The sequence below is a fragment of the Zalophus californianus genome, chromosome 1 (genome assembly GCF_009762305.2).
Source record: "Zalophus californianus isolate mZalCal1 chromosome 1, mZalCal1.pri.v2, whole genome shotgun sequence".
NCBI lineage: Eukaryota > Metazoa > Chordata > Mammalia > Carnivora > Otariidae > Zalophus > Zalophus californianus.
Window position 1 is genome coordinate 15,487,888 of NC_045595.1, and position 21,193 is coordinate 15,509,080.

The 21,193-nt window shown below is 47.3% G+C and overlaps 1 protein-coding gene across 5 annotated transcripts in view; it reads left to right on the forward strand.

Moving 5' to 3' along the window:
• The window catches only part of LARS2 (leucyl-tRNA synthetase 2, mitochondrial), a 149,751-nt gene that overhangs the window by 98,141 nt on the left and 30,417 nt on the right, over positions 1–21,193 (forward strand). For all 5 annotated transcript variants that reach the window (XR_003518245.1, XM_027585308.2, XM_027585309.2 and 2 more), the window contains 4 exons: positions 2,228–2,343; positions 5,400–5,683; positions 9,249–9,347; positions 12,148–12,285. Coding sequence is in view for 4 of the 5 variants with exons in the window: in XM_027585308.2 (XP_027441109.1) it covers positions 2,228–2,343; positions 5,400–5,683; positions 9,249–9,347; positions 12,148–12,285 (637 nt within the window). In the remaining variant the exon portion in view is untranslated. The remainder of the gene's footprint in view (positions 1–2,227; positions 2,344–5,399; positions 5,684–9,248; positions 9,348–12,147; positions 12,286–21,193) is intronic.

The following is a 21,193-nucleotide window of genomic DNA, read 5'->3' on the forward strand; positions in this document are numbered from 1 at the left end:
TGAGGACTGGGAGCTAATGACAGCCTGTCCAAGATCTGTTCTTCGGATGGACCCAAGTGCCCCTCTTCCCCAAGATTCCCGCTGCAGATCCCAGCCAGGCTCAAAGTGCCAAAAGCCTGCAGAGAAAGTTCCTTCTGCACTCTCGATTTCCTGGCACCCAGAAGAAATAGCGTTTCTTACCGAAATCATGTTTTCCCTCCTGATTCCCAGATCAGTTTTTGACAAAAGTGATTTGAAGAAACATCCAAACAGACAATGGATATTAAGCCATTCAGGTCATTCCCTTCTGACCATTTAAACCTAGCAATGGTGTTGCTTAAGGGAAGTAATTCCTTCCTTTTTTTTTTTTAAGATTTTATTTATTTATTTGACAGAGAGACAGGGAGAGAGGGAACACAAGCAGGGGGAGTGGGAGAGGGAGAAGCAGGCTCCCCGCAGGGAGCCTAATGCGGGGCTTGATCCCAGGACCCTGGGATCATGACCTGAGCCAAAGGCAGATGCTTAACTGACTGAACCACTCAAATAATTCCTTCTGTTATTTTTCTGTATTTTATTATTAGTAAGATTCATTAATACAACCAGGCAAGACAAGCAATAAAGGAAGCTGTTGTTGATGTGGATTTTTGCTTTTTTTGAGGGGGGGCGGGACTGTATTTTGAGTCAAATTACTGGCACAATATTGAAAATTCTGAAAGAAAAAAAATCTGATTTTTTTTTTGGATGTGCATGGAAATCATTTTCCCTGTGGTCTTGATTTCCCACAGTTACATTATTAACCTTTTCTAAGTTATTGCTTCTTGACTTCCAAGAACAAGCAATAGAAATAAAAAAGAGATAAAGCAGTGTTTTTGCCATCCCACCTGCACGTTACAGATAGTTCACATCCTGCTGAGCCCCATATAACCCACACTGTGGTCCACAGCATTCTTTATGTGGCCAAATAAATTTTTTGGCCAGTGTCTCCATTTGAACATTTCTCCTGGTTACTCCAAACCATATGCTTTGGGAACACAGTGAGTGACTCTCTTCCCTTCTTGACCATGAACACCTTCCAGTAATACGGCTTGCCATTTGTCCTCACCCTCCCATATCCTTCAAGTCCACTCCCAACATTTATTTGCCTTGTTAGATGCTTTTTTTTTTTTTTTCGGTCAGTAAATCTCAGCTGGAACACCACAGAACTTTCCATCATACCACGGAGCTTTCCGTCTTGCCAAGGAGCTTTAGAACATGTCTCCCAAACATGAAATAACGCTTGTCATCAGGTGGTGTTCCAAATTTCACGGAAATCTGACTTCAGCACTTTGTGCGTTGTCCTTAGTCTTCCCGCTTGGTAGCCACGAAACGTGTTGTATCTGCAGGGACATCAGCAGTTTTGACAGCTGACCCGCAGCAGGGGTCCTCCACCAGGGGGAGATTTTGCCCCCTCCCGGGGAGGGGGGTAGCATTTGGCAATTTTTCAGTCCTGTTTCTGTCACTTTCGGGGAGTGCTAGAGACCAGGAGCACTGCCCAGCATTCCTGCGATGCTCAGCATAACCTCACAACGATGTCGTGCCAAGATTGAGAAAGTCTGCCCTGCAGACCCAACCACCGACAAGCTTGTTTTGACAGAGAGCTGAAGCCGAAACAGTCGGCCTTCGCCCTCTGGATGAACGATTCACTTATGCTCAACTCCCATCTCAGGCATGTGTGGGCTGAAGAAGAAATTTCTATTCGGACTGCATGTACCATTGCCTTTGGTAACAAAGCATAGCGTGAGGAAACACAGTTCCCAGCTTTCCGCTTCGGGACTGCGTGGATTTTTCTAGGGCGCCAGGAAATGCTGGAGCTGGCAGCCCTGCTTCTCAAGAGAATGCCGCTGTCCTTGGTCCCTGAGGGAATTCAGACAAGAGGCTTCTCCAGATGCTTGTGATTCACGATTTCAGTGACAAAAGCCCCCCAAATTGTATCTTTTAGAATCACAACTATTTAAAAAAAGAAATGAAGCACAGGATAAAGACCGAAAGGAAATCATGCCGACATAGTAAACTGGTTGTATGAGGGTGGGGGGGAGGGTGTTTCTCCAAGACTGTCCTCCATTTTCCCAAGGAATACACTGCATTTTTAGAACTATAGTTAAAAGAGAGTCTCCCTGAGGAGGTTAAAGCCGAGTGTCAGTGCTGTCCGTTATTTTGTGACTTGGGTATTTGCAAAGAAGGTGTTCTGTGTTTCTTCCCCTCTGAATAGGAATTCCGAGCACCAGTCCAGAGGACACCACCTTAGCCCAGACCCTGGGCCTCCCCTACTCCGAAGTCATTGAAACTTTGCCGGATGGCACAGAGAGGATGAGCAGCTCTGCCGAGGTTGGTTCCCTGTGGCACGGGCTTTACAGCTTCTCCGATCATGACCTTGACCTGGGTTTGATGAGACCTTTTCCTTCAGGTGCAAATTCCAACCTGCCATTTCACTCATCCCCACACCTCAAGGTCTTGCAGCCTCGTTTTATAATCTGTGAAAACAAAACATTCTTTTTCAAGATCTAGAAATTTATCAACTCTAAGTCAAGCCCAGTCCTAGAATAGTATGGTTATCATAGTCACTGTATTTTGGGAATCTTCTGCTTGGAGAAAAAAAAAATTCCCTCTTCCAGGAAAACGGATTCCTTGGGAGGGTGACTGAAATTGGCTGTTCTTCCCAGAGATTTCTGTTCTCCCCAGATGACTGACTTGTTTCCGCCCAAATTTGAACTCATGTATAGAAAGAAATGAACACCAAAGTTGAATCACGTTTGTTTATTTGGGCCAGGTTCTCTCTTGCCAGGTGGTAGATCTGGCAGGACTTGACCTCAGCCTTGCTCTTGAATCCAGGCCAGGAAGTGTGATGGGAGGGGTAGGGTGAGGGGCGAGTGGGAAACAGCAGAGACGGTGCTTCTCAAACCTAAGCACACCCCAGAATCGGCTGGTGCCTTGTTCATACACACACACAGAGTGCCTCGCCCTCGACCTGGAGATTCTGATTCAGCAGCCCTAGGTAGAACCCAAGAACATATATTTCTAACAAGTTTTCAGGTGCTGCTACTGATCCAGGATGCACATTTTGAGAATCACCGGCCCAGAGCCTTGCTACTCAAAGTCCAGTCCCTGGACCAGGAACACTGGCGTCACTGGCCCCAGCCTGGGTGATCCTGAGTCAATTAGACCTGAAGATCCAGGATTTTCAGGTTTGGGATTATGTGGCTAGAGGATATTTTGTAGATATGTATATAGATATATAAAGAGAATGAGAGTATGGCCAGGTTTTTTCCTTACCTGAGTGACAATGTTTTCTGACCTCACATTTGTGCCTTCACAACCTAAATGGTAGTAAGATGCTCTAAGTTGTTGAACCTTAAACCTTTTAGACTACATTGGAGCAGACTCCCTGGAGGTGGAACAGAGCCACACCAAGGTGCTCGTACAGGAGCCCTCAATATCTCTCTGCAGAGCAAGAAAGGGGACATTCATGGCCAAAATTCGGCTTCTTTTTTTGTTTTTTTAAGATTTATTTATTTATTTATTTAAGAGAATGAGAGAGAGAGAGAGCACATGAGGGGGGGAGGGTCAGAGGGAGAAGCAGACTCCCCGCCGAGCAGGGAGGCCGACGCGGGACTCGATCCTGGGACTCCAGGATCATGACCTGAGCCGAAGGCAGTCGCTTAACCAACTGAGCCACCCAGGCGCCCCAAAATTCGGCTTCTGATGTGCCCAGAGAGCTGCCCACTCCTTACTATAGGACTGACATTGTTTATCCTCCCGGGTTTCCTCAGATCGCTTCAGGCGGTCTGTTGAATCCTCCCCTGGCTCTCTACTGAATGTCTAGGATGATGAATTCTTTCAGTGGATGGAAGGAGAACAGGTGGTAAAAGGCTCCCGTCGTCTGTGAGCTTCTGGAAGGTAGAGACAGTGATACGTGGAGAAGGTAGCCTTTCAAGAGAGCTTGCGATCATTGTGTCCCGTAATTACATGAAGGTGGGAGTGTGGAGCATCGAAGATGCCTCCCAGAGGGTGCATGTGTCCTTGGTAGCAAGCTGTGTGTGTGCCTCAGAAGACACTGCAGACCCCAAGGAGGGGGCTGCTTTTGGTAAACATCGCTGTACTTAGATCTTTATGCCTCGGATGGTAAGCTCCTTGCAGCCCGGGGGCGGAGCATCTTTATCCTTGTGTCCCCAACGTCTGCCCGACGCCTGGCACTTAGTAGGGATGACGTCCATCGACAGTGAACCAATCCCAGGGTACCCACAATCCCCCGTTGGCATTCCGTGCTGGCTCAATTCTCATCATTAGCTTGGTTCTCTGGAAAGCATCAGGTGAAGAGAGAAATTTCTCTTTTCTACTTTCAGTGTCTTGCTCTGCTCTCTATAAAATGGGAGCATTTAAATATAAAAGGAGGGCGCCTGGGTGGCTCAGTTGGTGAAGCGACTGCCTTCGGCTCAGGTCATGATCCTGGAGTCCCGGGATCGAGTTCCGCATCGGGCTCCCTGCTCGGCGGGGAGTCTGCTTCTCCCTCTGACCCTACCCCCTCTCATGCTCTCTCTCTCTCATTCTCTCTCTCAAATAAATAAATAAATAAATCTTTAAAAATAAAAAAATAAATATAAAAGGAGTGGTTCAGGTCCTTCCAACTATGGCCCCAATTCATTCCCCTGCTTGCCAAATTACTTCCACTGTAGGATATTGAATTTTCCCTCCTGGATTATTTTTTCCCCCAACACGGAACTCGTCATTAGAAATACATATCATGCAGTTCTTTGCTGGCAGCTCAGTGCTGACAGTTGATGATCCCTGTATTATCTCAGGGCTCAGGTGATAAGGAGAGCCACAGAACCAGCACCGGTTTGCCCATGAGACACGGTAGACACAGTGCTTTGAGGTCATGGTACTTTCAGGGGTCCCCCAAAAGATGTTTATTTCTTTTATAATCAGAGGGAAAAAGGGAATTTTTCGGGTCAAAATAATGTTCATCTTCTTTCAATACAGTCACAAAACATAATTTTAATACTTCCTAAGGAAGGGGCACCTTGTGACTCAGTCGTTAAGCATCTGTCTTCGGCTCAGGTCATGATCTCTGGGTCCTGGGATCAATCCCGCATCAAGCTCCCTGCTCCTTGGGGAGCCTGCTTCTCCCTCTGCCTGCCGCTCCCCCTGCTTATGCTCGCTCTCTCTGTCTCAAATATATAAATAAAAATCTTTATTTAAAAAAAAACAGAACTGTCCTAGGGAGGAAGGGGCCACAGAGGTGAAGGCACCTGGGGCTCATAAAGTCACAACAAGGCCCTGCACAGACAACACACAAAACAGCAATTTGGGGGGGGAGGGGGCGTGGCAGGTGACAGCTTGTCCTTGTGGAAGGAAGCATAGGATCTCTCTCCTTCCCCTCGCAGTTCACAGGCATGAGCCGGCAGGATGCGTTTCTAGCCTTGACTCAGCAAGCCCGGAGGAAGAGGGTAGGTGGAGACGTGACAAGCCACAAACTGAAGGACTGGCTGATCTCGCGACAGCGGTACTGGGGCACGCCCATCCCCATGGTCCACTGCCCGGCCTGCGGCCCGGTACCCGTGCCTCTGCAGGATTTGCCCGTGACCTTGCCCCACGTCCCATCTTTCACCGGCAAAGGAGGCTCCCCACTGGCCACGGCTTCAGAGTGGGTGAACTGCGCCTGCCCTAGGTAAGGAACTACCTGCCCCCCGGCTGTGGCGCGGTCTGTGGCCCCAGCACCCCGGCTGCAGTTTCAGGCTCTCTGCTCCCTTTTTCTGGCACTCCCACCAGCCTGGAAAGAATACTCTGGGTCTTTCTGTCCACTCACATCTTTACCAGAAACACCTGCCAGTCGACGGAAAGCTGCACGTTTTCATCATGGCTTTGTAAAAGACCACTTTCTTCCATTTCATATTCCAGAGCACTTCTTGGAGATGGGAGAAAAATGTTTTCTCCTCTGTGCCTTTGTTTTCCCACCTTGTCGCTGGTAACAGCGGAGATTTTCTTACACTCAGTAGAGTGGTAGCTCCGAGGGGGGCTGTGCGCAGGGGTTTCATTCTTTAAGACACAGAACATCTTCTCGTTTTGGAGGTAGGGTTGTGTTTTACTGTTAGCTCACTGGCGTATCTCGAATGATTTTTGGGATACCATACCAGCTGATTAAACAAATAACCAAGCCCAGCTCCAGCATCTTCCTACTTCCTTCTATGGAGAAGCCATTTTTTCTCTGCCTTATACATCAGGATGAGGATGTTAAAATAATTTGGTCCAGAGCTGAGTTACGAGGTTGGTAATCAGGTAACCCTAGTGCAGTTGAAAGGTCCAGACTGGGGAGCCAGACAATAATGGACTCAAGTCATGGCCCTCCCCTTTAACTAGCCGTGTGACCTTGGGAAAGTCACGTGACTTCTCTGAGCTTCGATTTTTTTTTATCAGAAACTAAAATAACCCCCTCGAAGGGCTGCTCAGAAGACTAGAATTAACACCCGCAATCCTGCACAGTGATGCCTAACAGACAAACATCCAGTAAATGGAAGTGTTCCCACCATCCTCCCAGGTCCTCACCCGGGTGGTTTTAAGATTTGAGATGGGGCTTGTGGGCAGGAACAGAGGGAGCTCTGGGCCTTTTCAGGGTAGAATCATGGGCGCCAGGAGAAAATAGCACACCCTCTTTATTAATGAGATGCGACAAAAGGGTTTCCCTGCCAAAGGCTCTGGTGGCCTTCAGCACACCAGCTACAGCAGCCCAGGGCCCGTCTGGTGGGGATAAGGCTTCCGACCCTGGCTGTGGATTCCTGGAGGGCAGAGCCCAGGCCATGGTATTGGTCAAGGCTCCCTGGATGACTCTAATGAGCAATCCAGGACCGACAGTCATGGAACCAGCATGGCCAAGCAGGGCTGCAGAGCCCAACAGATGTGGATTCCTTACTCTCGAGCTCCAAGACCTTGGGTGGATTTCTTAACCTCTCTGAATTTTAGTTACTTATCTGCAAAATGGGGACATGAATAGTCTCTACCTCGTAATCCCCAGGGTTCGAGTGGGGATTAAAGGAGAGAATGCCAGGGAAGCCTTTGGCTCAGTGCCTGCATCCACTGTTACTATTAGTACCATTGAAGCTGATGATGATCATGCTGTCGTCACTGCCATCATCATCTACTCCCCCCCCCCCCCCCCCCCCCCCACTTACCGAGTAGCTAAGCCATGTAACCAGCTTTTAGTGGCAGGAATAAGATGTGTTGGTTGTCCTCAAGTCCCACGTGACCATTACAAAGAAAATGAGCATGGCACGTTGTAGGCAGACATTACCCCTTTTGATTAACTGGGTCCTGCATTTTCTTCCCGACTTGTACATCTGTCCCAGTGGTGAGGAGAAGAAGTAATCTTTATCTTGTAATTATTTGCCCAAATAGTGTCTGTGTTCTGGTTGATTGCTCTCCACGTAAAAAGATGTGGCTTTAATTTAGAGATGCACTGTGGAGATCAGTGTCTTATAGCAGCCCTGGGTGGTAGGAAACAGGATTCCCTCGTGCTCTCTCGCATCAACACCTGCTCCCCGGGGACCACCACTGTTCCTAAAGGGAGGCTCCTGTGAGTCCCAAGGCTCCAAGGATCTATTTCCCAAGCCATTTCTATTTAATAAGTGGGAGATGGGGGGCTAGCTGTTTCCTTACAATCTGGTACGATTTGTAAAGCCAGTATGAACTGCTTCACAGATGCAAGATATAAATGCAGGCCTTCTTTTATTTTTAAATTAAAAGCAGACCCTTGCCCTTGCATGCAAAATTAGCAGAAGGTTCATCAGTTCCTCTTGGGGCTCCTTATGTCCCTCCTCAAAATCTCCAAGAATCCCCCAAGGACTGAGACTGCCTGAAGGGCAGCATTTAGAAGGGCAGTTGGTCCCTCTTCTAAGCCTCAAGAGGGAAAACCTGGAGTCAGAAATGTGTTCTCCAGCTTGTTCTCACTGGCACAAAGGGCCCCTGTCACCTATTAGTAGCTCATAGTAGCTGGCTCGATGCATCCACTGCTGATCCAGGCCTTGAGGAGTCTTCACGGGGGCTGGGCCCTAGGCTTGACTAAGGCCACCCTCTCTTGGGTTCCTAGAAGTTGTGGGTTTTTTTGTACCCGGTTTGTCCCATCCCATGGGCCCATCACGAACTGGTTCTGCTTCAGAATCGGTTCATCAGTTGGGCCCTTATGGAACCTTCATCCTCCCCAGGCATCCCCATCCCGAGGGTGAGGATCGTTTGTTCTTTTCAGCCCTTCACACACCAGGGATCTCGCTTCATTTGCTTTCTGGAACAGTAGGGATATCCTCACCCGTCTGTATCCTATCCTTCGGCGGTGGGCGCATTGGAAGGGAGCTCCTGATTTGTGGTGTTTGCCAATCTCTGTAGTATACATACTTCCACCAAAAGCTAGTTTCAGGCTATGAACTTGACATCACTTGTCACTGAGTTGGGAAGAGGTGCGAACTGTTGATTCTCACAAGCCGGTATGAGTTGGCTCTAGCACACCACTGCCGTTGGGCCCCCAAGGTGACCTCTCTTCCCAAGGTCACCCTAGTGGGTTTCGATTTCTGCACCCCCCAGCCCTTGCAGAGATAGAGAAAACCCAAGTTCGTTCTTTTTTTTTTTTTTTCTTTAAAGATTTTATTTATTTATTTGACAGAGACACAGCAGAAGAGGGAACACAAGCAGGGGGAGTGGGAGAGGGAGAAGCAGACTCCCTGCCGAGCAGGGAGCCCGATGCGGGGCTCGATCCCAGGACCCTGGGATCATGACCCAAGCGACGCCCAACAACTGAGCCACCCAGGCGCCCCCCAAGTTCTTTCTTTAGTACAGCGTCTCCATTTGGTTTTCAGCTTCTCTTCGTAAATTGATTTGCTTCATAGGTGTCACACAGTAGGCATTGGCTGAAGGCAATCTTGACATGCCTAAAATAGAAGTTAACATGCAAAAGACACACTCCTGGCTTTTCCACATAGGTTGTTAGATTTTCTACCAGGTAGAATTTAGACAAGTGGAGAATAAGGCTTTTAATTGTTGAAGATTTAAATTTTTCTCTGTAAATTTCCTTAAAACGTCCTGTACTAAACAATACAAAAGGAGAGCTTTCTCTGAATTGCTGATCCATGATGAGGCATTGTTCTTGTGACATTCTAAATGGATGCTAAATTGTCAGCGCTTTGTCAAAAGCCAGTGGAACACTGCATTAAAAAAAAGAAACCAGTTAATGAACTTCCGTTATTTTTTAGGTGCAAGGGAGCTGCCAAGAGAGAGACTGACACGATGGATACCTTTGTCGATTCTGCTTGGTACTACTTCAGATATACCGACCCACAGAATACTCAGAGGTAAGGCCCTGCTGCATCCTTTGAGCGTGTGTCGGTTTGGGTCCTCCAAGGAGCAGACACCAAGACAGAATTCTATATGGGAGAGATTTACTGGGGGCAGCGCCCGAAAGGATGGGGGGTGCGGAGGGAGCAGGAGTTGGTGGGGAGATCCCTCAGACCACAGTGCAGCTCTGAGAAAGTCTCAGCCGGGCCAGTGGAAGCCCCGAGCAAAGCTCGTCCAGCAGAGAGTCCCAAGTCTGGCAGAGGTGCCTCGGCGCTGGTCCCCTCCCTCTGGGAGAACAGGGGCTGGAAGCTGCTGGTCAGCCATGCCCCCTGAAACAGGCCCTCCTAAGGGAGTGTGTCAGATTATTAAATTAGATGCTTCACAGCCAAGTGAATCCCAAGTACAAGAAAAATAAAAAGCTGAAGAAGGAAGAAAATGCTGTTGTCGTAATACCCTTCATGGCCCTGTGGTGAACTGCATTTATGGGGTTATAAAGATGTAATGCTGTTTACTTAACAGATAAAAATGATGGGAGGGAAGGAGGGAGGTAGGGAGCATGAGGGAGCTAGGAAGCATCGTCTCTTGTCATACACACACAGTAATTTCTAAAATTGATAAATCAATAAAGAGTATAATTGCCAGAAGAAACAGCTACAGAATTCCAAGTGGCTAAGGGGGGTGGGGGGGGCGTGGTGCTCATGAAGGCAGGGGTTGGGGACCAGTATTGAAACGACAAAGCCCTCAGTACAATCTGAGTTTTCAGCCATGGGCAGGTTTCTTAGACAAAGGTAAATACATGAATAAGGGAAAGAGGGCCGTAGGGAGAGGGTGGGTAAAGAGAATGAGCAAAAGAAAGCAGTCACAGAGCTCAGGAAAACCGCAACCACGTCCTTCAAAGACCTTGCCAGGTTGCTCTTGTCCACAGGAGAACCATTGCCCTCAAACCCCGAAGTCCACATATAAAAATGCCCCCGCTTTTTTCTTCGGTGGTTGTAAACTAATACATTTCCAGTGGGATTTGGCGCTCCTGCCCTCCCCCCATCTCCACCAGAGTCCCACCCTGCAGTACTGTGATTTCTGTCGTTCGAGTCCAGGCCATCGAGGAGTGAGGGGACCCTGAGTAAACGGTGGCCAGAAAGGCAGGATGCATGGGGACTACTGTGGCAGGGAAGCGGGGCCCCTCCTCCCACTCTTCCTTCTAGAAGGGGCTCCTGGTGCCTTCTGTTCTTTAGCAGCTGCTTAGAATGCCAAGGCAATCAGGCCCTACCTGTCAGAATGCTTCAGAAGAAAATCTTCTTACCGATGATGGAGGCTCTACATCAGTGACGGACCCTGGACCTGGAGAGTTATATCTGAGGCCTTCCCAGCCTCTGATCTGGGAATATCATTGAGCACACATCTTTTGCCTCATAAAATGCAGCTGTGAGTTTCAGCACCAGCTCAAGTCCTCCCTAGATGGGTTCCCGGGTAAATCATGGATCCGAGCAATAGCTACTTTCAACATCGAAATGCACCCCACACTTGTTTTCAGGATGAGCACCACCCTCCTTGACCTCCCTTTCTTTTCTGTCCCTTGGACGAGTAGTTGGATTTTTCTGAGGAACCATTATTCACAAAGGGGAAAAAATTTGTTTTAATTTTACCAGAATTCTGGCCTAGTGACTGGAGAAAAGCAAACTGCATTAAGATGCAAATGCCGGGCGGTTGGCCAGGCCTACCTGCTGAGCCACAGGCTTTTGCTGGCAGCCTGAGCCAAGTCCATGCTGGAAAAAAAAAAGTGTCTTGCGGTGTAGGGAAGAGAATTTACAAATATTTGCGACCACGGAGTATAAATCCTCCAAAGGCAGAGATTTGCTTCATTGGAAGATCTCTAGGAAGCATAGTCTCCTGAGATTGAAGGTGCTCAGCCCACTCTGCTCCCCTCCCCACAAAGCATGTGTGTACACACACACACACACACACACACACACACACACACACACACACACGTCTGCACACTCACGAACTCTCCTCTCAAGAGTCCCAGCACACACACACACACACACACACACACACACACACACACACACACACACACACACACGTCTGCACACTCACGAACTCTCCTCTCAAGAGTCCCAGCCAGAGAATAGAGGGAAGTGGTGTTTGCTTTACTCCCCAGCACCCATTAGGACCAGGGAGTCCGAGGAAGCCTTTCTTGTAGGATTTCTGTCACTGACAGTATCTGTTAGGTGAGAGGGAGATGTTGGGTGATTTTGTGTTCGTTACCCTAAATATGCTCCTTGCATGCAGGAGACCATATACAGGCCCTTGCTGACTATCTGTATTTTAAGGCTGCTTTTAAAAATAAGATGGAATTTCTGTTTTAAAATGAACATTTAGTGGCTGCGTGTTAATCTTCTTTGTAAATGCCATATTGCCCCTTATTGGTAAGAACTCACAAATCCCAATTTGCCTAATCGCAATAAAAATTAAAATAGAAATCCAGATATTCAAATACGCATCTTACAGAAATAACTTTTTTCACAGAAATACCTTTTTTATGCTGCTGTGTTTTCCTTCTGTCCTTATTTTAATGAAAATCGCATTCTTTAAAATGGCTTCTGAAACAGTTTTAATAAATTTCATAATTTCATACCGACCTGACTTTTTTCTGCTTTATTATATCAGCTTTTCTCTTACTATATTTTAAAAAGAAAAATCACTGTTTTTCTCTGACCTTATCTCGGGGTATATGCGAATTATAATAGGTCTATCTAATTTGTGTTCTTGCAGCAAAGCGGGTTTGTAAAAAATGACCATTTCTCTCTCTTGCAGCCCTTTTAATGCAGCGTTGGCAGATTACTGGATGCCTGTGGATTTGTACATCGGAGGGAAGGAACACGCCGTCATGCATTTGTTCTATGCGAGATTCTTTAGTCATTTCTGCCATGATCAAAACATGGTCAAACACAGGTGAGCACTTAATACTGCTCGGCAAAAGAATTCAGTTCTGTGAATGACAACTTCAAGCAGGTGCCCATTCTTCCCAGAGCAAGGTATACACGTGTAGTGGAAGACATCTGTTTTTCAAGTATCCTTTAGCAGTCACTGTCAACCTTAGCCATTTGAAGTGTCTTTCTGTTACTTAATCATAGTTCCAGCATGTGATAATCGCAGGCTCGCCTAGAATCTTGCCTTCAGCTCTTGTCTGTTTAGCTGAGTTAATTAATTGAGATTTTGACATCTGAGGCAGAGAGAAGCCGTTCGTGACCTTGTAGGGCTTTTTACAGCTTCTCGTTTGAGGTCGTGTTTATCATCTGGCCGGGCTATGCAAGCTCTTTTGCTAAGCTTGACTGAATCCTGCCTTGATAGATCACTCTGATAAAAGTAGGTAATGAATGAAAGCTGGGGAATCACATTGTAAATCCATTGATAAAGGTTCTTCTTGTTGGCCTGTAACCTATTCCCTATTATGGTCAGAAAGGTGTCTATGCGTGCTTTATACATACATATATATATATGGAATGTTTCATGTCTTACAGAATTTAAAGAATAAAGTGAACATCCCTGTACCCCCTTAGAATACCCAGGGTCCCCATCCAGTCACACCATCTCCCTACCTGCCACCCCTCCCCTGGCCAACCCCTATCCTGAAATCCTGAACTATTAATTTTCTGTATAAATTTATCAACTCTCCGTATTTTTCAACAGTATGTCTTGTTTGGTTTTCTTGTGTTTGAACTTTACATAAGTGGAATCATATTTCACATACTCTCTCTTGCTTTCCTCGCTCAGCATTTTTGGGGATTCATCCATATTGGTGCATAGAGTTATGTTCTGTTCCTGTTTCACTGCTGTAGGGCATTCCATCGTGTAGAGTGGAAGGTCTAGTGCGGAACTCGGTTTCTGTGTCCACAGCACCATTAACGGTTGTTGGAGTGTTTTGTGCAGTGACGAACCAAGCTGTATGAGCGTTCTTGTTCGTGTTTCCGAAACGTGTCTGCCCATGTCTAGGGCATGTACCTAAGAGCGGGACTTCTGAATTGTAAGGTGTGCGCATGTTCAGCTTTGCTAAGGAACACCCAGCTTGTTTTCAGATCACCTCTATAAACCTGCACTTGTTAGGGTGGCTGGCTGGCTCAGTCAATGAAGTGTCCGACTCTCGATCTCAGCTCAGGTCTTGATCTCAGGGTCGTGAGTTCAAGCCCCGTGTTGGGCTTCACTTTGGGCATGGAGCCTGCTTAAAAGGCTGTGTTTTCTCTTCCATTAAATCCCTATTTGTGTCCTTCACCCTTCTTTTCTGGGTTGCCTTGTATTGATTGTATGAATTTTTTAAGTAGGCTCCACACTCAACATGGAGCCCAACGTGGGGCTTGAACTCACAACCCTAAGATCAAGATCTGAGCTAAGATCGAGGGTCGGATGCTTCACCAACTGAGCCACCCGGGCGCCCCCTTGATTGTCGGAATTTTTAAAATATTCTGGATGCTAATCCTTTTCCAGCTATATGTATTGCAAATATTTTCCCCAGTTCTTAGTTTCTCTTATTTTTATGGTGTCTTTTGATGAACAGAAACTCTTACCACAGTAAATTTTAACAATCTTTTCCTTTAGGGCTATTGCTTTTAGTGTCTCAGTGCCATTAATGGGCCAGTCCATGCGTTTCCTCATTGATCTTTAGTGCTCTCTCCATCACAGTCAGGTTTTTGTATATATGCAGGGCCTGTTTATAGGATCTTTATTCAGTCCATCGGTCTGTTTGCTTTTTGCTATGATAATTATTTACTGGCTTTATTTTTAGTTTTACTGTCTGGTAAGGGTAGTCCTTCTTCTTCGTTCTTTTTCTTTAGGAGTATCTTGGCTATGATTGGACCTTTATCCTTCAATATGAATTTCAGATTCACCCTATCACATTCCACAAATTTTTTTTTTTTTTAAGATTTTATTTATTTAGGGGCACCTGGGTGGCTCAGTCGGTCAGGCATCTGCCTTCGGCTCAGGTCATGATCCCAGGGTCCCTGGACCAAGTCCTGCGTCAGCTCCTTGGGGTGTCTGCTTCTCCCTCTGACCCTCCTCTCTCTCATGCTTTCTATCTTGCTCTCTCTCTCAAATCAATAAATAAATAAAATCTTTTTTTAAAAGATTTTCTTGTTTTTGAACTTTTGAACTTTAAATGAAATAAAGATTTTATTTATTTGAGAAAGAGAGCAAAAGATTTTGAGTACTTAAAATAAATCTCTTTTTTGGGGGGGAGGGCATGGAGTAGACTCTTACTGTCTTTTTTTTTTTTAAGATTTTATTTATTAATCTGACAGAGAGAGAGCACGAGCAGGGGGGCCAGCAGGCAGAGGGAGAAGCAGGCTCCCCGCTGAGCAGGGAGCCCCATACGGGGATCGATCCCAGGACTCTGAGATCATGACCTGAGCCGAAGGCAGATGCTTAACCAACTGAGCCACCCAGGTGCCCCTTCCCTTCATCCCACGCTCAGACCTGCTCCCTCTCTTTGTGCATGCACGCATGCATTAAAGGTCTGTACAGAGAATGCATTTAGTTTACAAATTAAATGCTTAAAATAATTTTCTTCTCATTAGTCCCAGAGCCCTTCGTATGTAAAAATAAACTGATCTGCATCAGAAGAACAATTAACACATTAACAGCATTAATCTTCAGTCGAAATGTTAGTGCCTTGGTTAAAGAATTTACCATTCTGCCTTTCATGTCTTCTCTGTGGAAACTTCTTTACCTCACCAGATAAAAATTACCCCTGAGGATGGGAATTGTGTCCTATTACTGTGACAGTATCGTGGACAAACATTCTCAGTGAATATTTGTTTAAATAAATTGAGTTTAACTCCTTGATATAAACATATAAAAGTTTATGGCTTCCAGGGCGCCTGGCTGGCTCAGTCGGTGGAGCGTGTGACTCTTGATCTCAGAGTCATGAGTTCAAGCCCCACATTGGGCATGGAGCCTACTTTAAAAAAAAAAAAAAGTGTATGTTTTTCAAAGGAAGTGTTTTCCGTGGGGTAGAGAGAAAAGACAACATGAGAAATGTTTCCTTCTAGGAGGTCTAGGAGCAAAGACTGTAAATGATTTCTGACTCCGGGGCACCTTTCTCCAGCTTCTACACAGTTATTTGTAGGAGCAATGAACAAAACAATAAATGATTCATTGGCTAGCTATTTTAAAATAGAAGATAAGCCCTGGCTACTTTTAGGATTCCTGTACAGTGGTTTTAAAACTATATTCGAGAAGAAAAAAAGTTTGCAGCATTCTGATGTAATTGTGGAGTACAGTTTTGGGTATGACTTTGTATCCGTTCAGATGCATCTCTAATTTGCAGAGCTTCCAGGTACATGCCGAACTTACTTTACCATCAACTTTAAGGGACGACTATATGGTGTGAATTGAAATATATCTATGCAGTATTTTGTGTGCATTTTTTAAAAAATTCTTTATAAGACAGGGGCGCCTGAGTGGCTCAGTTGGTTAGGCAACTGCCTTCGGCTCAGGTCATGATCCCGGAGTCCCTGGATCGAGTCCCACATCGGGCTCCCTGCTCGGCAGGGAGTCTGCTTCTCCCTCTGACCCTCCCCCATCTTGTGTGCTCTCTCTCTCAAATAAATAAATAAAATTTTTTAAAAAAATATTTATAAGACAGTAAGATTCAGGACACCTGGGTGGCTCAGTCAGCTGAGCGTCTGCCTTCGACTCAGGTCATGATCCTGGGGTCCTGGGATTGAGTCCTGCATCAGGCTCTCTGCTCAGCAGGAAGCCTGCTTCTCCCTCTCCCTCTGCCTGTCGCTCCCCCTGCTGTGCTCTCTCTGACAGATAAATAAATAAAATCTTAAAAAAAAAAAAGTAAGATTCTATCCCATGCCCTTCCCCCCTCCCTCCGTAAAAAAAAGAGATTTATTTTAAGTACTCAAAATCTGCCCTTGAAGAATGTGCCTCTGTGTCTTAGCACAGTTGTCAGGGTCACGCCCGTGGAATCCCATCAGGGCGAGGACAGCCCCTGGAAACAGTCTCTGAGCATGCCCTCCTAGCAGAGCTGTCTTGGGAAAGCAGTCAGCCACAAATGAAATGAAGTCACCCACTTTGCGTGAGAACTCAGAATCCGCCAGTCAGAATTTTTGAAGGCCTCCAAACAACTTTTTCAAGCTGCCCTAGGAGGAGAAATTGAGACCTGTCAACCATACGTGTATTTATTTCTCTTCAGTCGTTGTTTTTGCTGGCACGTGTCTAAGTCAGAATTTGTCTGTTTCTCAACTGCTCTTGGTTAGCATCGTCCTTCCGGGAGGGATCTGAGGCTATGGCCACTCCCTTCAGTTCCCATTTCTCAACCTCTTGGCCACTGTCTTAAGTAGTAGCTCTAGGGGCGCCTGGGTGGCTCAGTTGGTTAAGCGTCTGCCTTCAGCTCAGGTCATGATCCCAGGACCCTGGGATCGAGTCCCGCATCGGGCTCCCTGCTCAGTGGGGAGTCTGATTCTCCCTCTCCTGCTCCCCCTGCTCATGCGTGCATGTGCACTCACTCTCTCTCAAATAAATAAATAAAACCTTTAAAAAAATAAAATAAAAGTAGTAGCTCCGGCCGGGGAGCCCGAGGCCTCTGTCCCATGCTCATATAACCCTTTTGGCTTTCAGGGGCCTCATGGGTCAGCAATTCAGTCGCCTCCGAGCACTGGATTCCCTCTAATTCTGGTAAATTTCATCAAGTATAAACCGCAGAGGTTTATGCGGATCTTATACTCTTCCCGGTTTTCTAAATGAGTCCTGGCCCTCTTTCACACTTGTACACTTGGGTCTGAACTTTGAGGTTTATGTAGGTCTCTTGACCGGCTACAAGAAGCTGGTCTTGGGGGCACCTGTGCCCCCACACGGGACAGTGTGGTGCTGTTGTGTATCAGAAATACCAGGTTAATGATCAAGCCGGAATTAATGTCAGCAGTAAATTTGCAAAAGAGGATAATACAAATGACCAAGAAGCACGCTCCACAATGTTGCCCTCACTGGTAGTCAAAGAAATACAAACTAAACAGCAGTGAGGGGCCATTTTCCATATAGCAGAGAGGCGAGGGTGAACAGCATCTCATATATTTTGCAGGAAGACAGTTTGGAACAACCATTAGGAAGAGCAGTTTGACAATATAGAGTGAGAGCCTTAAAAATATTCACACTTTTGGACACGCTAATTGCGCTTCTAGAAATCCAAGCCTAAGGGAAATCATCAGAATCAAACTTATGCGCCAAACTGTTCAAGTAGCTAAAAGTTTGGATACAACCTAAATGCCCCGAAAGTCTGAGAAAGAGCAAATAAAATCTAGCCCATTTTTATGAAGGACTCTTACACGACTCTTTAAAATTATATTATATGGACTATTTAATGACATGAGGAAATGCATCTGAAGTGCTTGGAATTGAAAAAAAAAAAAGCAAGATACAAAATCATAGATGCAATTGGGTTATATCTCTGCCTTTAAATGTACTTGTACATATATATATGCATAACACAAAGCAAGAGAAAAGGCTAGAAAAAATTACGCCAGCGTGTTCACACTAGTTTGCTCTGGATGATAAACTTATCAGCGATTTTATTATTCTTCTCACGCACTCCTGATATTCCCAGATTTTTTTACAATGATTTTGTAACTTTACAAGAGAAAAAACCCAGTCCTCTACAGTGCGTGTTCGGAAGCAGGGAAATACGCGGAGCCTCCCAGTTTGCTTCTGGGCAAGGGGAAGGCAGCGGCGTATGGCTGGACGTCAGCCCCAGGTCGCCAGCCCCAGGCTGGTAGCTGCAGGGGACGCTCTGCAGGGAGGGATGGATTCATCTCCACTGAACTGCGATCAGGAAGCCTTCTCTCTCCCTTTGCAAGAGACAGCGGTGAACAAGAGCATCTTGTCAGCTTTTGTTGTTGCTCCTCATACAGCTCTGGGGAGACCCTGCGTTCCCTGAGCTGACCTTCCCCCTGCGGTTCACCATCGACAAGGGCAGCGGCGCCCTGATGACCGTGGAGGGCTCCCCGGGCTCCTGTCCTGTTTTCTTTAATCACATCAGAGCTTCAAGGGGAGGGGGGCACGGGCAGGAAGAGAAGAGGCGCCTTACTTGGTTCTCACCGTCTTAATCGGGGCTTCTCCCATGCTGCTGGCCAGCTGCTAAGAAATAGAAACGGTGGTATTTTGCGAACGAGCCATGGCTTAATACTTAGAAACTGGCTGATGATGTGAGCCCGCTGCCCCAGGCACAGGGCGAGGAAGAGGAAGTTTGCAAACTTAGTCTTGGAAAGTCCACATTAGAGACTATTTTCAGAAATCCAGGGCTTTCTGTTCTCTTCTTTCCAGATCTACATGGGAGCCTCCTGACCAGGTCAGGACCATGGGCAGTAGGCTATCTCGGAGCTCGGGAGTAGATAAAAAGCCATCTGCAGTGACCAGTTAGCGCTCTGATGAGTCTGAGCTGCTTTTAGCCACATTACTTGTATGCAGTGATGTTTCACCAGGGCGCTTAAAAGAGCCTTTCATCCTATGTTCTGAAATTCCTTCTTTATCCTAATAGTTACTGACCCTGCTCGCCCTGGCCTTCCTCCTGCCCTCTCTTCTTTTCTTCCGTCCTTGGTGGGCCAGAGGTGGCTTTCAGTGACTGGCGGATGTGGATGGTTGTAATTTCTGACTCAGCGCAGTGCAAGCTGTCAAGGAAGTACTGAAGAGGGCATCGCTTCCCATCCTTCTGCCGCAGGTGAAAGCAGACACACCTGCCACTTGGGGTGGTATTAGCAGGAGAACTGAGCCAGAGCCAAGAGCACAGGGAAACCAGCTAGGCCCCGCCAGGGGGAGGCCCGGCATAATGCCCGCCATCTGTGATGCTTCCAGGCAGGAGGGGTTTGGTGGTGGTTTCAGATTGTTTCACTTCCTTCTAGAACCCTCTGCTAACATGGTCCCTATGATGAATGCATCACTCAGTTGCTTTTATAAGTTGGTTCCCGGTGCCATTTGTCGAATGGATGAATGGTTAAATAGGGCATATGTTACATTGGTTGTGAATCTTAGTAATGAGCTTGGCAGTGGTGTGATCTCTGCTCCAGCAGGACTGGGTTCCATGTCCCCTTGGCCCTCATTCCCCTGCACCTTGCACCTCCATACCACACAAGTGCCTCCTCCCTGGGGTGTGGATGGTTATTTCTGAGCCTGTCTCGGGCTGCCCATTCTACCATAAGTCTTCTAACGGCAGAGGGCTCAGCACCCAGTGCTGCTCACATGGGTGTGGAATGGATTTACAAGTGTGATTCCTCGTGCCAAGCTAAACTACTTGTGGGTGCATGTGACCCGCTTCAGCCCTGAGAATGAAAACCGGATTCCCAGAGTCCTATGGATCATTCCCTGGAGCACTGCGAGAGTAGGGGATGGGGGGGGCACTGGGGAGTAAGCGGGACTCAGGGCCTGGGACGCGCCCCTCCCACCGTGAAATCCAGTGTGAACCCCCTTGGGGCCTTCTCCCACGCTCGTGCCCTTGCTCCTTCCTACAAGCTTCCTGCGAGCTTGAGTGGACGGAGTCTGAAATCACAGTGCACCTCTCCGTGCAAAAAGGTCATGGCCCCAACCAGAAGCCATGACATCCGGGCCTGCCTTTCATCCGTCTTTCTTCCTTCATCACTCGTCCCCCTGCACATTGTCCTCACCTCTGCTGCTGCTGCAGGTTTATTTCTTCCCTCGTGGACACAGAGTTGATTTAGGTCAAACCAGTGGACGAATATGAGCATCCGCTGTGAGCTACGCACTGAGAAGAGGCTCACAAGAGGAAGACAGGGAGGCGACTCACCTGAACACACAACACGATTTTACAATCTAGTATCTGTCAAGCGCAGGTACTGATACTACACTGGACACACCAACAAGGAACAGTTCTGGGGGCAGCCTGCAATGTGCACAGGCCCCTGGGATCCCTCGCTGGGAAAGGGTTAGAAGTGGTTTTGAACCAGGCAGAACTAATCGATGGCCTCAGCAGCCAGGCTAGCGGTGCCCATGGTGGGGAGGTGGGGCCTTTGGGAGGCTGGTCACACTCGGGTCATCAGTGGGGCTGCTTATGTTGTGAAAATGCAAGGGGCCCCCGGGTGGCTCAGTTGTTAAGCGTCGGCCTTCGGCTCAGGTCATGGTCCCAGGGTCCTGGGATCGAGCCCTGCATCGGGCTCCCTGCTCCGCAGAAAGCCTGCTTCTCCCTCTGCCGCTCCCCCTGCTTGTGCTCTCTCTCTGGCAAATAAATAAATAAAAATCTTTATTTAAAAAAAAAAAGAAAATTCATCAAGTGTTACCCCTAGGATTTGTAGGCTTTTCAATATCTGTGATGCACTTCATTTCACAGTTTACTTAAAAAAAAAAAAGAAGAGGGGGGGCGCCTGGGTGGCTCAGTTGTTAAACGTCTGCCTTCGGCTCAGCTCATGATCCCAGGATCCCGGGATCGGGCCCCGCATCGGGGCTCCCTGCTCGGCGGGAAGCCTGCTTCTCCCTCTCCCACTCCCCCTGCTTGTGTTCCCTCTCTCGCTGTGTCTCTCTCTGTCAAATAAATAAATCTTAAAAAAAAAAAGAGAGAGAGAGAAGAATTGTAGGCGATCAGGCCTGAGGTTAGTGGCAGACGCGGTTAGGTGCAGTACCGCCCATTTCCAGAAGGTGGCAGCATCGAGCCACTTGAGGAACTGCAGGACCCCAACAGGATCCTGGTTTCTAACCGATCCCCCCAACCCACCCACCCCTGCCCTGTCCTGTCTGGGGGTTGAAAGCTACGAATTTTCATCAGACGACTCTTTATCTTTGGGATTCAGATTATTCCCTCCTTCCTTCCATCCCGGTTTTTTATTTCTCTGGCACACACCGCCACCGTGACAAGTGT